At 44.5% G+C, this 17,281-nt stretch overlaps 2 protein-coding genes across 2 annotated transcripts; one reads left to right on the forward strand and one right to left on the reverse strand.

Annotated features, from left to right (window-relative positions):
* The first annotated feature begins 276 nt into the window (after positions 1-276).
* On the forward strand, positions 277-1,629 carry Hypk (huntingtin interacting protein K). The gene is made up of 4 exons (NM_026318.3): positions 277-480; positions 835-890; positions 1,181-1,232; positions 1,338-1,629. Exons 1-4 carry the CDS (start codon positions 295-297, stop codon positions 1,431-1,433), a joined length of 390 nt encoding a protein of 129 aa, NP_080594.2. The 5' UTR covers positions 277-294; the 3' UTR covers positions 1,434-1,629.
* A 3,225-nt stretch (positions 1,630-4,854) lies between these two features.
* Positions 4,855-17,212, reverse strand: Mfap1b (microfibrillar-associated protein 1B). Its single transcript, NM_001081975.3, has 7 exons — positions 17,023-17,212; positions 12,968-13,505; positions 10,177-10,285; positions 9,925-10,085; positions 7,968-8,127; positions 5,576-5,665; positions 4,855-5,493 (listed from the first exon to the last, which is right to left on the reverse strand). The coding sequence occupies exons 1-7, from the start codon at positions 17,099-17,101 to the stop codon at positions 5,311-5,313; spliced, it is 1,320 nt and encodes a 439-aa protein (NP_001075444.1). The 5' UTR covers positions 17,102-17,212; the 3' UTR covers positions 4,855-5,310.

Raw genomic sequence — 17,281 nt, forward strand, 5'->3', positions numbered from 1 at the left:
AGGGATTAGGTTTTTTAATTGGTTTAGGATTAGCCACCTTGATTGGACAGAATTCCATGTGTGTGTCTCTATGTGTGAAAGGATTGCTCTTAGGAACAATGTGCCTTGGTGGTGTGGGTAGTGAACAGATAGTCGAAGGAGACTGCAGAAAACAAGCTGGAGAGGAAGTCAAAAGCGAACCTCTTTGCTAGCTGAAGCTTCTCAAGACAGGCACAAAGGTGTGGTCCACGCCTACCCCGCCCCTTATCTGGGCGGAAGCTGTGAGGGTTGCCGGAAGTTGTGAAGCGGCAGCCTATGCGGCGGCGCGGTGAGATCGAAATGGCGACCGAGGGAGACGTGGAGTTGGAGTTAGAGACCGAGACCAGCGGCCCGGAGCGGCCTCCCGAGAAGCCAAGGAAACATGACAGTGGTGCTGCTGACCTAGAGCGGGTTACTGACTATGCGGAGGAGAAGGAGATCCAGAGTTCGAATCTTGAAACGGTGAAGTTGGCTGGGAGCTTGTATGAGGGGTTGAGAGAGGGGCGGGAGAGAGGTGAGACTGACCGGTTTGCTGCTCACTGGGGCTCCGGGAAGGCTGATAGCAATGGTGGGATTTGGCAGTAGGGTGGGGCTAAGCGACAGCACCCACCCAGTCTGCTGTTTGCTTAAGAATTCGATAGAGATTGGGCCTAAATAGATCTCATGTGCACGAAATTAGGCGTAGTCCTTTGGTCCTGAGAACACTCGTAGTTGTGAATACCTGAAAACCACGTGGTTTTTATTTTTGGTATTGCGTTTTAGATCAGAAAATTTGCGTGGCACGGTGGTAGATAACTTGACTCGTGTTTTCTACAGGCTATGTCCGTCATTGGAGACAGACGGTCCAGGGAACAAAAGGCCAAACAAGAGCGGTAAGTTTAAAGCACACCACCAGCACTACCGGTAGGTCCTCGTTCTCCAGGGGAAAAAAAAGTTTACGTCTTTAACCAATTTCTACAGATCTAGGGATTACAACTTTGTTAGTGGAAGGAAAGATTCCAGGATACCTTACTGTAAAACCTCCAGGGGAAAGAGTTGGCGCGTTTATTTGCTATTTTCAGTAAACCTTGTTCCACCCATTTTCAGTGAGTAGCTGGGAGTGTTCCTTCTGGGAGTTTATAGCAGAGGCAGAGAATGAAAAGAAATGTATAAATATTTACAGGGAGAAGGAACTGGCGAAGGTCACTATCAAGAAGGAAGATCTGGAGTTGATAGTGAGTATTAATTTTTTAATGGATTCACAAGAGAAGTGCTACCTAATTTGGGCTCCTGAAACAAGTGGAGAAGAGGCTTTGGTGACGTGATTTTCCCTTTTGCAGATGACGGAAATGGAGATCTCTCGAGCAGCAGCAGAAAGGAGCTTGAGGGAACACATGGGCAATGTGGTGGAGGCTCTTATTGCCCTAACCAACTGATAATGTGCTTTTTTAGACATTCTGGACTGACTGACTGACTGAAATAAAGTGTTCTGTTTTGCTGTTTTTTTTTTTTCTTCAGTTTCATCTCAGATCAAATGCATTATATATTCTATTTTATTGTCAGTTTCTATGTTGGACCTTGATGAAACTGTGTGAACAATCAGTATAAAGAAGTACCTAATGTTCAAATGCAGGCTCTTATATTGTGTGTGTGATTCCTCTACTGCCATAGTGTTTCTAATAACTACCACATGGGAAACAAATTTAAGTGCCCTTTTCTACCAAGCCATCTTGCCAGCTCTAAGCAGCAGATACTAAGTGGTATGTTAGTATCACTCACCTGACTAGCTCTTTCTTGGCAATGTAGAGTACATTTGGATCCTCTGCAAAAGATCCAAATGCATATGTTTCTAGGATAGCTTATGCACTTTTCCCCTTGGATCTGTTCTTGTATAAACCAGGCTGTTTCCAAACTGAGACCCCTCCCTAACTTGAAAGCTGCTTCAACTAACTCTCCAGGCTAGCTTATGAGTATCAAAGGCTAGCATCTGTTTTGGGGGCTTTTAAGTTATCAACTGTATTTACAAACAACTGGAATAAACACTTAGGTTCTAGAAATGGGAACACAGATATCAAAATGTTGGATCAGGCCTGGAGAGGTGACTCAGTAAGTACCTGCCTCAAAAGCAAAATGAGTTTGGATTCCCAGTAACTCCCTAAAAATCCAGGAGTGGTGGGATGTTCCTGTATCCCTCCCTGCACTGGGGGGCTGTGCTGGTCTAATCAGGAACTTCAGGCTTTGTGAGGTCAGCACCAACCCAGAATTAGAGTGACTAAGGGACCACCACCCGACCTCTGAGTTCCATAAGCCCATCCATACGTGGGTAAGAATGCATACTCAAGTATTCCCACCTGAGACTGAGATGTAGCTGAAGCTGCTCTAAAACTTGTAACCCTTTTGCCTCAGCTTCTGTGTACTCTATCTGGCTCAGTGCTCACCATTATTATTTATTAGTAATTTTTTACATCTTTCATGTTACATAATTATAGGCAGTTTGTTGATAGTCTATGTGTGGGTATAATTTACCTTTCATCTTTTTGAGACAGGGTTTCTCTGTAGCCCAGGCTGTCCTAGAATTCACTATATAGACCAGTCTGGCCTCAAACTCTGCTTCCCTCTGCCTTCATAAAGATGTGTAGTACAACTGCTTGGTTATCATTGGGTCTTGTAGGGGGTTAAGGTACTAAGAATAAAAACTAGGGCCTTACCCATTCCCACTTTTTTTTTTTTTTTTTTCTAGACAGGGTTTTTCTGTATAGCCCAGCTCTGGCTGTCCTGGAACTCACTTTGTAGACCACGCTGGCCTCAAACTCAGAAGTCCACCTGCCTCTGCCTCCCAAGTGCTGGGATTAAAGGCGTGTGCCACCACACACAGCTGGGTGGGGGGGTGTAGATATTTTTAAAAGAGAAGTTATACTGTATTGTCCAGGCTTGTCCTGAACTTCAAGTAAAGAGATCCCCTTCAGCCTCTCAAGTAGTTGAGACTAACAGTTGAGTACTACTGGCCAGTCATGGGTTTTTTTTTGTTGTTGTTGTTGTTGTTTTTTAAGATTTTATTCTTTTAAACTGTTTATCTGCTCATGAGAGCAGGTGTTCTAGAAGCCAGAGGCTTCAGATTTCCTTGGTGATAGATGTTCTAGCAGGTTGTGAGTTACCCAATATGGGATTAGGAACAGAACTCTGGTCTTCTAGAACAGTGAGAAAGTTAATCACTGAGCCACCTCTTCATCCCTTGTCTCATTTTTACTGTCATCAAGGAAAGTCACTCTGCTGATGGAATTTCATTCTGTGATGGTGGTTATTACTCTGTCAATACTACACGGGCTAACAGAGTTTAGTACTGACAGCTGGGGAGTGCTCCTTAGCCCATTAGTTCTCTTTCATCTGAAGCATGAGCTAAAGAAGAAAGATTAGTAGGAACTGGAATGCAGTGAGTCATGTCCTATTGTATAAATCATTGTTCGACACAAAGCTAAAAGGTAGAGAACAAAGACCAATTCAGAGGTTAAGAGCACTGGCTTCTTTTCCAGAGGACTCAAGTTTGATTCACAGCTCCCAAGTGGAAAAGTAAAAACTAAGATTTAAAAACAGTTGAATTTGTACATAGAATAAATAGATCTGGGTACTACTTAATTACTCTCAAATGTCTGAGTCTGTTTCAGGAATCAAAAGATGATCTAAATATAAATTGGCAAGAGCATGGAAGACAATCTGGTTGAGTACTTACCTAGTTTATACAAGGTCCTAGACTTAGTTCCCACTTTAGTGGTAGGAACACAAGTTTATTACTATTATCATCATTATTTTTGATGTTTTGAAGCAGGATTTCTGTTTTAGCCATGGGCATCCTGGAACTCACTCTGTAGACCAGGATGGTCTCAAACTCAGAGATTCACCTGCCTCTGCCTCCCCAGTGCAGGGATTAAAGGTGTGCTCAACCACACTTGTGGCTTTTTTTTTTTTTCACTTTGCTTTTTAAATACATCTCATGTGAACACTAATTCATACATTCCATGGAATACATATGGAAGTCAGATGTCAATTTGCTGGTTGCCAGACTGAGTTATCTACTGCTATGTTCATCTATAGGATCAAACTCAGGTTGCTAAGACTTGTAGGCAGGGCTTCTCAACTTCAAGAACTGCATGAGTAGATTAGTGAGACTTTATTTTAAAACACACACGAAAATAAAAGAACCAGTGATATACTTCAGTAATAGAACACTTGGCTAGTATTTACGAAGCCCTGGGTTCAAATTCTAATATGGAAGAGAGAAAAGAATATGCTCAGGGCTGTCCAGAAAAACCGTGGCATGAAAAACAAAAACAAAATAAAAAATAGGCCAAATTATCTGCTTTACTGTTTGTTTTTTATTTTAGACAGTCTTATAAAGTCCAGGAAGGCCCTGAATTATGTAGTTTAAAATGACTGAGACAAGGTTTCTCTGTGTAGTCCTGGCGATCCCAGATCTTACTCTGTAGACAGGGATGGCCTTAAACTCAGATCTGGCTGTCTCTGCCTCCTGGTGCAGGAATTAAAGGTGTCTGCCACCATGTCCACTTTGGATGAGTGAATTCTTCATTTTCCTGCTTCTACCTCCCAAGTGTTAGGATTACAGGTGTGTGTAACCTACCGAGCTACTTTTAGTTACTACAATTCTTTTTTCTTTTTGAGACAGGGCCCACTGTGTAGTTATGGCTGGCCTGGAGTGAGAGATCTTCATAGGTCCCTAACTTCTGGTGTGGGGACTGAAGGCATGTGCTGCTCTGTTCACTGGACTAGACTTTTGTTTCTAATATTATAGTAAAAATGTTTTTAGTATACAGTTTCTCTCTCTTACACACACACACCCACACACCAAAATGTATATTTATAAGATTCAACACCACAAATGGAAAACAGGTTGGACTGAGCTTGGATTTCCTGATAGCCTACTCCTAACCCTAAGGAAGAAATAATGTAAAAGAAAAAGAAAAAAGAAAAAAAGAAGAAAGAAAGAATACACCATCCATTCATATGTCCAGGTATCTGATCCAGGCTAGACAAACACTCAGAATAGTCCCAAGTCAATGTGGGAAGCCAAGGTGAGAAACATAAGATTTCTCAGGAGTGGTTTTAAGCTGGAAGCCTCTAGCCTACCCGGTTAGTGCTTTTCTGTGGGTTTCTCGGTATGAGTCCAAACCTCTTAGAAAGCACCTTCAAACACAAGTTATGGCCGCAAGTCTGGAAAGCTCTATACAAGAACCATGTAAATAATGGTTCAAGAGAATTGACCAGATCCCCTTGTGTCCCACAGCTGGAATAAGCTGAAGACTAGGTGGTTTTCCTCTTCTTGGCAGATGGTCGCTCAAATACATCTCGTACCCCTGCTGCCTTTTGTTTAAAGAATTTTGTGTTCTGGGCACTCTCTTGGCCCCATGCAGAGTCAAAGGAAGTGGTATCTTGATCCACAAGGTGGGTGTACTTGGTGCGACCAGACCGTCCAAAATTCTTGACCTGAAAGAGGGATGGATGATTACAACACCAATCACCCCACGCCCAGCCCCAGGTCTGTTTCTCTTACTGAGAATCCCCATACCTGCATGACTTTAGGAAGAATGGTTTTGTTGAAATGGTCCTCAAGAGTAGGTGCACTAAAGTCTCTCTTGTAGACTTCTTCATCCTCATCCTGTGGAAAAGAATCTCATCAGTCTGTGGCTTTACTGCTCACTCATGCAACACCAAACCAGAGAGAATCACAGGGCACTGAGCCTTTCTCCAAGAGCTTGGATCTTGGTTGGGAAGATGGTGTTTTCCTCATACTGCAGCCTCCTGAAAGCCTGTCCTGTTCCTTGTCCACTGTGCTCAGCTGAACACAGTGAACACAGTGAATTGATGCAGCTTCACCCTGTAGGCTTCCTAGATCTCTAATTCTTTGCATGTGACCCTTTACACAAAGGCAGAACTCCATACACATAAAATAGTTCTTAAAAAAGCCGAGTGTGGTGGCGCACGCCTTTAATCCCAGCACTCGGGAGGCAGAGGCAGGCAGATTTCTGAGTTCGAGGCCAGCCTGGTCTACAAAGTGAGTTCCAGGACAGCCAGGGCTATACAGAGAAACCCTGTCTTGAGAAAAAAAAAAAATCTTAAAGTTTTCTTAATGAAAACCAAATTCTACAGTTTCGGTGACTAGTTCCTAAGACGTGGGTAAATGAGGATACAGGAGGTACTCAGATTTGACTCGAGATCATTGAGACAATGATGTTCTTACTTAGTAACACCAGGAAAAGAATCTGACTGGGAAATGTTAGGATGACTTCACTCATCATATTTCTGGCTTCCTAAAAAAAATGTCCTGACTGATTTTAAAGAAGTCCAGAGTTCAATTCCCAGCAACCACATGGTGGCTCACAACCATCTGTAATGAGATCCAATGCATTCTTCTCATGTGTCCGAAGACAGCTATACTGTACTGACATATATTAAATAAATGAATCAAAAAAAGAAAGAGAAATATAGTTCAAGATAGGGAGTGATTATTATTATAAGGATGGCCAGGTCGATGTGGAACTCACATCGCTCTTTCTACTTGCATCCTGAGTGCTGAGTGCACATGTGTGCCACTAATGCTAGTAGTCTTCTGTGCTCTATTCTTGTTTATTCTTGCCTGATGCGGCTGCAGAGCCTTTAATCCTAGGAGAGGTAGTGGCTCGTGGATCTCTAGGTGTAAAAGAGTAGCCGGTTCTACTTAGCAAGGTGAAGGTCAGCCAGTACAGAGAAAGAAAAAAGTGGGTCTCACCTAGCCTAGACTTTGGTGGGACCGGATAAATAACCTTGGATCTTTGGACTCCCAATTCCCCCTTTTCTGCCTCCAAAGAGCTGGGATTCCACACATGCATGACCTTGTCTTTGTGGTTCTAGGGATTGACGATCTGCACATTCTACACAAGTGTTCTGCCCATGGTATAATCCTAGTTCCATGTGACTCTGTCAATCTCTGACAACAAGTAACGTCTGCCTTTCAAAATCCTCACAGTGCCCTCATGCTTCTCTGTTAGCTGTACATTTATGCTCAAGCTGTATCTTAAGCAGGCCTAGAAACTGCTTCCTTTCTGCTTGGCCCACTGAGAGGCTGAGACAATAAACAAGTGCCAGCAGAGGAGGGTAGTTTTAAACTCTTGATTCTCTAAGAGCCGGGACTGTAACACAGCTCTGGACATTGTGAATGTAGCACAACTTAACAGGGTTTTTTGTTTGCTACAGGGTCTTCCTATGTAGCACTGGCCTTTCTACAACTCACTTTGTAGACCATGCTGGCCTCAGACTCACAGAAATACTCCAGCTTCTGCCTCTGCTGATAATAGAGGCATGTACCGCCATGCCTGGCCTAGTTTAACAGGTTTGTGAATTAGTGACTTTTCCCTTTTCTGAAAATAATTTAATCTCAAAAGTACTTTAATTTTACTCCTTTTCCAGGTGAGGAGAGCTTGGTTTTCTTCTAAGTAATGTTTGTTTGGCTGTGACATGATTTCTGAGAGGTTAGAGGACCTGGCTATTGGGCAGAGAGGTCACAGCCTCAGGACCTCAGTGTCATTCACCATCTCTGTCGGAGAGCTGACTTTAAAACAAGGCAGCTGTTGGTTCTCGCTGCTTCCCTGGTAATGCTTTCTGCTATGCTTAAGTTCTTCTCAGGCCAGAAGCAAAAGCAATGCCAATGGTATTTATTCTAGGTAAGGAAGGGTATTCTCATTCCAGGGAAAGGGACTCAAAGTGTTTTACCCTGGACAGCTACAATGTGGCCTCAGGACAGCTACAAATGTGGCCCAACACAAAACTGTAAGCCTACTATGTAAAGTGTCCTACTGGGGCTTCGGTTTTGGTAACTGAGTAGCAGGGATCTCGGTCTGCACATGAAGATGACTGTGAGGGAAGGTCACAGGTGCTTCCAAGTGATTCCTAGTGCCCAGTTGCCTGACCCTCCTTGCACTTACCATGAAGAAGGCACCTCGGTGATAATACTTCTGTAGAAACTTGTATTTGCCTTTAACAGCTTTGTTGGTAATGACTTTGCCATTTGCCCGAAGTTCTGCCCGCCTTTCTTCCTCAGTCAGGTTTCTCATGCGTTCAATTTCTGCTTTCTCCTTTTCAAGCCTGTCCAGAGAGCAGAAGTAGGAGTGTTTTCCAAATTCAGACAGTCCACATAGCTCAAGACTACATAATGGTCCATCTTCTTTCAGCCATTACACACATTTTCACATTTCATTCACAAACTCACTCACTCACTCACTTCATCATTCATAGCAGATCTGATAAGTGGCAGGCCTGCAAGTCTCAACCTCGTGCCTCATCTCCAACTATAGTATTATAGATAGACTCATGCCCCCATACCAAACTACATCTTTAGTTCTAGTCACTGCTTAGTAGAAGTCAAGGTCAGGAGTCCTAGCAAACTGCTACAGGACAAACAGAGCCAACTGACAAATTCAGACTGGCAGGAGACTAGAATACAGGTTCAAAGCCCCCTTTTACATTACATTTAGAGCTCTCTGAAAGTGTAATTTAAAGACAGGGGTGACATAAAGATAGGGGTGACACGGGGTATACCACTGGAGGAATACAACTCAGTAAATAAGATAATTTTTCTTCCTTTTTAGCATAGATGATGCAAAGATATAGTAAGTTAGGTATTAGCATTTGCTAATTCATAAAAAGACCGGTTCAGATATTTTCTGTTTGTCTGGAGTGCTTTAAAACTGCAAACACTGCCAGCCCACAAGCAGGCTATCATATAATTAGCGTGTCTGCTTTGGAGGAGACATTCTTTAGATTGTTTAAGTTGGAGTTATAGAGCTGATAATGAAAATAAAATCTGGTCTACTTGTGCTTTCTAGTTCTGACTGAACTTGTAAGCATGGACATGTGAAGAAACATCAAACAATCTGTATGATATTAGTCTGTATTTGGTGAAACCTGCAGAAAGAAAGAAGCAGCTCATTGCTCGTCAGTCAGAGCTGAGAGACTCCCCTTCTCCCCTCACCGATTCCTTATGGCCTTTCAGAGCTGCCCTTTTGACAAGTGGGGCCAGACGTAATTATAGGTAGCACTTAGCAGGCAGTCAGAGGAGCAGAGGCTCAAGTTCACCCCTGGCTACATAATATAAGTTAGAGTTGAGCATGGGCTCAATACACAACAAAAATAACGTCAAACAATAAGTCCAGCTATTATGGATATGATGCCCAGCTCTAGATCCCGCAGGCACCTACGCTCACACTCATTCACATCTGCACACAAATACACACAATTAGAAAATCTCAAGTCTGGAATGGAGCCAAAGTCCTTTGAGTCCAGCACTCAGGAGGCAGAGGGACAACGGGGCAGAGGTAGGTGGATCTCTGTGAGTTTGAGGTCAGCATGGACTACACAGTAAGGCAGCCAAGAACCCTGCCTCCAAGGAAGGAAAAATAGAAAACAAAAACCCAGAATAAGAACACCAGAAATTGGAATGTAAAGACACTTATGGCTTCACTTTGTGGGCTAGCAGCTCAGACATGAACTTGCTTTTGGTCCCAGTTCTGCTCTCCTACATGTAGAATCTGCTTCTCCACACCTTACTCCTGGGCTGCCCCACTGCTCCATCTGACTAATAAACATACCACAAAAGTGACATATGAGTTCTGAAACCCAGGACTCAGGAGTCCTTACCGGTTTGTAACTCTGAGTAGAGGTGCAGTATGAAGAAACCTGAAGCTAAAGAGAAATTAGGTGTCTAGTGTGAAAGCCACCATCAAGTGTCTGACACACCAGAGAAAAACACAGAACTGTTGTTTCAAGCGACTCCATTCTGAGTCACAGCATGAGAAAACAGTAATGTTTCTAAAGGGGTCTTAGCTGTTCACAGATGGACCAGTGCCAATCGAGGCACCGAGCCTACGCCCACAAGTCACTCACGCTTCTCGGTCTTCTCTCTCCCTCTTGATTCTTTTGAGCTCGCGGACTTTCCATGCCTCGTATTCTTCCTCGTCATTTTCATCATCAGTATTGAGCGCATCCAGGGCAGCAAGAGACCGCTTGTTCTCCTCTAGCTCTTTCTTGGTCTCTTCTTCTACAATCTGGATAAGGAAAACAATTCAGCTGCTGGGCTCTCTCTCCTATGACCTTGTAACACAGAACCCTGTACTCAACCCGATCCCCTCCCACAACCTTGAGGGTGTACTTGCGCCGCTCCTCAGCCATGCGTTTTGCTTCTTGTTCCAGTTCCTTCTGTTTCAATGCTTCAGCTTCTCGTTCTTGAACTGTCACCCGATCCTTCCTGCACAACAGAGCTCTTGTTAACATCCTGATGTCCTCAGATAGAACAGTGTGCCTCTAGACCTAGTCCTGTCCACGTCGGAGAAAGCTCAAGCCCGGAAGCATCTTGGCTCTATTTTTCCCCAGTACTGAGTCTGAATCCACACTTCTGTGTATGTTACACGGGTTACAATTCTGACCTTTATCAAAACTTTTATTAAATCTAAAACCTTTTCATTTTTATTCCACTTATTTATTGATACAGGGTCTCATTTCACAGCCCAGGCTGGCTGGGAATGTCTTATGTGGATCAGGGAGGACTGGAGCACATGGAGAGCCACCTGCCTGGCATTAAGGCCAGGGCACCACCATGGCCAGGAGAGGGCACTGGATGCCCCGGAACTGAGTTACAAATGGCTATTATTTGCAATTGAATCTGGAGACAAACACTGTTAATAACCATGTGGGAGTTGGGAATTGAATCTGGAGACAACTAGTGCTTTTAAACACTGCCCAATCTTTCTAGCCACCTTGTTTGCTTGCTTGTTTGTTTTTGACAAAACTTTTATATAGTTCAGGGTAATCTCAACCTCATGGCAATTCTCCTGCCTCAAAATCTGAAAATGTTAGGATTACACAAACACAGTGCCAAGCTAAACAAGTAGTTTACCAACTGAGCTGTTACTGCTGTCCCTAAATAGAGCTTGACTTCTTCCCCACCTCCTGCTAATGGGATTTGAACCCTGGATTTGGTACACATGAGACAAGTTCTGTACTACTTACCCATATTCTCTGTACTTTTATTCATTACTATCTTTTTTTTTTTTTTTGGTTTTTTTTTTTTTTTTGGATTTTTCAAGACAGGGTTTCTCTGTGTAGCCCTGCCTGTCCTCGAGCTCACTTTGTAGACTAGGCTAGCCTTGAACTCAGAAATCTGCCTGGAAAGTGCTGGGATTAAAGGCTTGTGCCACCACGTCTGGCTACTATCATTATTTAAAACAATCTTTAAAATTTTCATGTGTTTTGCTGTCTTGACTATTATATCTGTCTGTCTACTGAGTGCATTCCTGGTATCCATAGAGACCAGAAGAGGGAGGGCATCAAATCCCCTGGAGCTAGAGTCATACACAGTTATGAGCCATTGTAGGGATCTTGGGTACTAAACCCAGGTCTCCTGGAAGAGCAACCAGAGCTGGCACTCTGGGCTATCTCTCCAAATTAATTATTATGGACATGAATGAATGGCATGCGTATGTGGTGAGAACCAGAGGACAACTTTAGAATGGTCTTCTCCTTTCCCTCGACAGTGCAGGAGATCAAAGTCAGCCTTCAGACCCGACACCACTTCTCCAAACTCACTATACATCTTGCTGCTCCTTCTATTTTTACTTTTGAAGGGAGGTGACACTGTATTGTCCAACCTAGCCTTAAATTGAATTCTCTAAGCCTCTAAAACACCTGGGACTATGGACTGTGTGTGTCTGCAGGCCCAGTTAGTTCACCCTAAGTCTGTTTGTTTTGCAGTGGGGTCTTGTGTAGCCCATGCAGGCCTCACACAGGCATTTCACTGAGTCATCTCCTCACCCACCAAGCCAGGCCTTGAACTTTCCTATGTATTCAAGCTGGACTGGAACCCTGGATGTTTGAGATAGTATTCTATCTACTGTCTCCCAAAATTGTGGATTACAAGTGTGTGCCACAATGTCTAGCTTCATCCCAGGTTTGATAGCGCCAAAATCTCCTTAGTCATTGGTAAATGACAACTTAAGGAGCATCTTCCTGAGACGACTATAAATAATAGTCAATATATCAGTATAGTAAGATTCCTAGGCTAGGGCAAAGAAACCAAAATTTGTTTTACAAGCTTAATTTTGTGCTTCAAACATGACTTTCCCTGGAGATGTGTTAAAGTACTTTCCTAACATATGCATGGGTTTCGTCTTTAGTAACACTAAAATAAAGCAAAAACTCATAGAAAGTGGATTAGCTGGGCTGGAGAGATGGCTCAGAGGTTAAGAGCCATCTCTACTTTTTCTGAGTCAATTCCCACCAACTACATGGTGGTTCAAAACCATCTATAACTAGATCTGGCGCCCTCTTCTGGTACGCAGGGACACATGGAGGCAGAACTCTGTATACACAGTAAATAAATCAATCTCAAACAAAGGACTAGCCAGGCATGGTAGCACATGTTCCTGTGCTTCTAAGTCCAGCACTTAGGAGGCTGAGGCAAGAGACGACAAGTGAGAGAGCAGCCTAGACCTCGCAGTGACTGTCAGGTCAGCTTAGGCCGCACAACAAGAACATCTCCAAGTACCCAGCACCCCACCCTCACCCGGCCCATTACCTTCAGGCAGACACATGCCTCTTAATTTGAAAGGGGGATATGCAACAAGCTCTGGCTTTCTGCTAGCATCTGGCAACACTGGCATGCACCTAGCATCGGGAAGACTTCCACTGCAGGAAATGCGGGATACAGAGCCTTTTTTGTCAGACCTAGAACAAAATTATGTGGAGTCTGCCTTGGTTTGACTATTATCTCTCTTGGTTCCTCTTTGAGAATTAGAGGGTTTTCTTAAGTTGTCCAGGCTTTCTTGAAGCAACTCTGTAGCCTAAGCTGGCCTTGAATTAACAGTTCCCGCTGGTCGAACCTACTGAGTTCTGGGAGTTTGAGCCTGGCTCAGCAGGTCTGGCAGGTACTTACTTTCGAATGAAGACAGGCTTAAGTCGAGGCTCCATTTCATCCTCACTGTCTGTGTACTCCTCATACTCAGACTCTGACTCAGACTCCTCCCCAGAGCGCCCTTCATCTTCCACCTCCATGACTTCCATCTCTTCATTTTTCCTCTCCTGTGCTCGCTGACGCATCATGCCACGGCGCCGCTCAATTTCTTCATCGTCAATCTCTTCCTCCTCTTCCTCACTGCTGTCTTCTCGTTCCAGGCGCCAAGCATCCCCTTCTACTTCTGAGTCGCTCTCTCCCACTACTTCAGGTTCCACGATCTTTCTGTGTCGAGCCAATCGCTCTTCCACATCTTCACTGATGCGGTTCTGTAACCGCCGAAGTCGGGGGTCACTGGATGAGTCCTCCTCCTGTTCCTCAGGCTCTGCTTCTTGTTCCTTAGCTTTCTTAATGAACTGAAATTCTTCATCCTCTTCATCTGAGGACTCCATAGGGGCATAATCTGGTCTCTTTCCGGACACATATCGTTTCACCTTCACCTTTTCCATTGAGATCTCACCTGGTCAAGAAAGATAATGTATGTTTCAGTATCCTCTTCCCTAACTCCCTCCACCTCTTGGTTTTTGCAGATAGAATCCTTAATTCCTGATTGTCAAGAGTCTAAGGAGCATATGACAGCCATTCTCCAACCACACAGTCAACCTCTCACTGCTTTCTTATAAAGTCTACGGTGTGAGAAGTTGTTTTATGAATACCAACACCAGGACATCAAGAGGTACCTTGGGGAACAATGTGGTAGAGGAATGTGAATAGTCAAAGTGCAGAAGCCACCCCCACCCCCATACATTCATGCTATGGCATCTTAACACTCAGTGGGATTTAAGGACAATGTCCCCCATAGGCTTGGCTCTTTGATCAAGTGGGTCTCAGCTCTTTGGGTAGGGATAGGAAGTACAGCCTTGCTAGAGGAAGCATGTCATCAGGGGTGACCTTTGAGGTTTCAAAGCCATGCACCATTCCTACTGATTCCTACTGTAGTGCCTGAGTGTCCTCTGTCTGTCTGTCTCTCTGCTCCATGGTTGCACTTCAACATATGAGCCCCCAGTTTCCTCTTCCTGCTGCCATGCCTTGCTCTACCTTCCTGCACTCCAATCCTCTGGAATCATAAGCCCAAATAAAACTCTGCCTTTTATAAATTGCCTTGGTCATGGTGTTTTATCACAGCAATTGAAGAGTAACAAACACACACTTCTTGAACAAATTCTTTATAACAGTGCCCAGTAGATAAACAAGAGTAATTTAAGTGGGATCATAACACTAAGTTATCACTCACAATTTTTCCCCTCTGGGATGGGGTTTTACTGCTGTGAACAGATACCAGGACAACGGCAAGTTTTAAGAGGACAACATGTAAGTGGGGCTGGCTCACAGGGTCAGAGGCTCAGTCCATTATCATCAAGGCAAGAGCAAGCATGGCAGCATCCAGGCGGGCACAGTGCAGTCAGAGCTGAGCGTTCAACTTCTCCATTTGAAGGCTGCTAGTGGAAAATTAGATTCCAGACGGCTAGGAGTAGGGTCTTAAAGCCCATGTCCACAGTGACACCCCTGCACAACAAGACCACACTTCCAAATAGTTCCCCACCCTGGGCCAAGCATATACAAACCATCACATTCCACTCCCTGGCCCCATAGGCTTATCCAAAATGAGTCTATGGGGCCATGCCTAAACATAGCAAAATAAAAATACATTTATCCCAACTCCTAAAGTCCCCATAGTCTACAGCAGTCTCAACGATGTTAAAAGTCCAAAGTTCAAAGTCTCTGAGGAGATTTATCCAGCCACTTAACTGTAATTCCCAAAGCAAGACATGAAACCAGCTGGGCAAACTCCAAACTGTGCATCTCTAAGGCTGATGTCAAAGCTGTCTTCAGATCTCCAACTCCTTTATCATCTTTGTTGAGACTACAACTAACTATATTTTCCTGGGCTGTTTCCACTATGTTACTAGTTTTTCTCAGCAGATAACTTACAGCTCTGGCATCTCAACTATCTTGGGGCCTCCAAGGCAACTTCAACATTACAGCTTCTTGTTCCAATGTCTAGGATCTACACAAGACCTTGTGGGCTACTCCAAAGGACTGCTGCCCTCTGTAGCACTCTAAGCTCAGGTTGATCCACTCCACTGTTGTTGCTGTTCATGGTGATCATCTCATAGCACCGGCATCTCCAATACACTGGGGTCTTCCACTGCAACTAGGTATCAACAATAGCCTCTCATAGGCTCTCTTCATGGTCCCAAGCCTTAAATCCTTTGCATAACCCCTTTAGTCCTGGGCCATTAACTGCAACTAAGGCTGCACTTTCCTCAATGGCCTTCCATGGCCCCTCACAGTGCTAAGCCTCAGCTGTTCTTCATGACCTGTTCATACCTTCCAAACCAGTGCCACCTGGGTGACTCGACATAGGATCGCTTGATGTTTGAGAAAGTCAGAAAAGTAGTTCAGGTCCCCTGGAATTAGAGTCATGGATGACTGGGCCACATAGTCCTCTATAAGAGCAACAATTGCCCTTAACCACAGACCCATCTGCCAGTCCAAATACCTTTCTTTCTTTCTTCTTCTTTTTTTTTTTTTTTTTTTTTTTTTTTAGTTTTTTATGTTCATTTTTCAGAGGCAGGGTCTCTTTATGCAGACCTGGCTGGCAAGGACCAAGCTGGTTTGAAACTCACAGAGCTGTCTGCCTCTGCCTACTGACTGCTTAAATGCATATGCCCACACTTATGTGTTTTCTACAACTTTCTTTTTTTTTTTTCTCTTTGTTTTGTACAACTTTCTTGAGACAGGTTCTTTCACTGAACCTGTTGCTTGCTGTTTCAGCTATTATTAGCCCAGCCATCAAGCCTAAAGTTCCTAACTCGTCTCTTCTCCCCACAAGGTGTCTATGTGGATGCTCGGGGTCTGACCTCAGGCACAGTAAGGGCAGCTCTCTTCCTAGCTTCTCTCTCTGCGGTGCTGTGGCAGCCTTTACGACCTAACTTAACGTTCTGACTAGCCAGCTTCTACCTTTTCCTCCAGCTCTTGTGCTGAATCGGGAGATCTCTTCTATAACACAAACAGGGTGGAGCTCAAGAGGTGGCTCAGCAGCTAAGAGGCTCTGCTGCTCATACAGAGGTCCTGGATCAATTTTCCAGCATCTGCATGGCAGTCTGTTACAGTCTGATACTCCAGGCCCTCCTCTGGCCTCTGTGGGTACTGCACCCACATGGTGCATATCCATGCATGGAAGCAAAGCATTCATACACTTAAAAATAAACAAACAAAACAATTACAGTGAAAAGAAACACACAACATAGGCCTCTAGCTCACTTTCTTCTTTTTTTTTTTAAAGATTTTATTTATTTATTATATGTAAGTACACTGTAGCCGTCTTCAGACACTCCAGAAGAGGGCATTAGATTTCGTTATGGATGGTTGTGAGCCACCATGTGGTTGCTGGAATTTGAACTCAGGACCTTGGGAAGAGCAGTCGGTGCTCTTAACCACTGAGCCATCTCGCCAGCCCCACTTTCTTCTTATATTTTGATTTTTGTTACTGTTCTGCCTGTGAGCCTGGCCTTTAACGGTTGAGCCATCTATGCAGCATTATTATTATCATCATTTGTAAGGATGCTATGTGTGGATATGTGCACAAGCGTAGGTACTGGCAGAAGCCAGAGGTGTCAGATCTCCCTAGACTTGGGGTCCCAGGTTGTTGTTGAGTCACCTGAAGTGACTGCTGGCAATTGAACTTGCGCCCTGTGGTACAGCAGTACGTCCTCTCAACCGCTGATCTGCCTCTCCAGCCTCCTTTACTTCATATTTCGAGAGAGATCTCCTCACTAAATCGATCAGGTAGATGCAAGTGGATCCCGCTATCCCCTTTCTCTACGCCACCTGTGACTTTAGGCGGGACGCAGGAAGAAACTGCAGCTAGGTTTTAAGGGCCAGCCGAGCTGGCATGGTCGGCGTAAGGCAGGTTTGAGAGATACTCAGGATGAAAGAGTTCAGAGCCAACCGGAGGGGAGGGGAGCCCGTACCTTTCTCGTTTCGAACTGGGACGGCCCCAGCCGTAGACTGGATGGGCGGCTGCTTCATGAGTGCGCTTGGGACCGACATGGTGACGGCTGCCGCGGAGACTCTCCAAAACGGACTCAATCCCAACAACGAAGAGCAAGGAGCAGAACGCCGCGTCCCACAGGCTGTGCTGGACACAGCTGCGCAACTGACAGAAACAACTTCCGGCAGAGGTAGAGGAACCGGAAGTACATAACAGAGGATTGTGGGTAATTGGAGGGC

The sequence above is a fragment of the Mus musculus genome, chromosome 2 (genome assembly GCF_000001635.26).
Source record: "Mus musculus strain C57BL/6J chromosome 2, GRCm38.p6 C57BL/6J".
Lineage (NCBI taxonomy): Eukaryota > Metazoa > Chordata > Mammalia > Rodentia > Muridae > Mus > Mus musculus.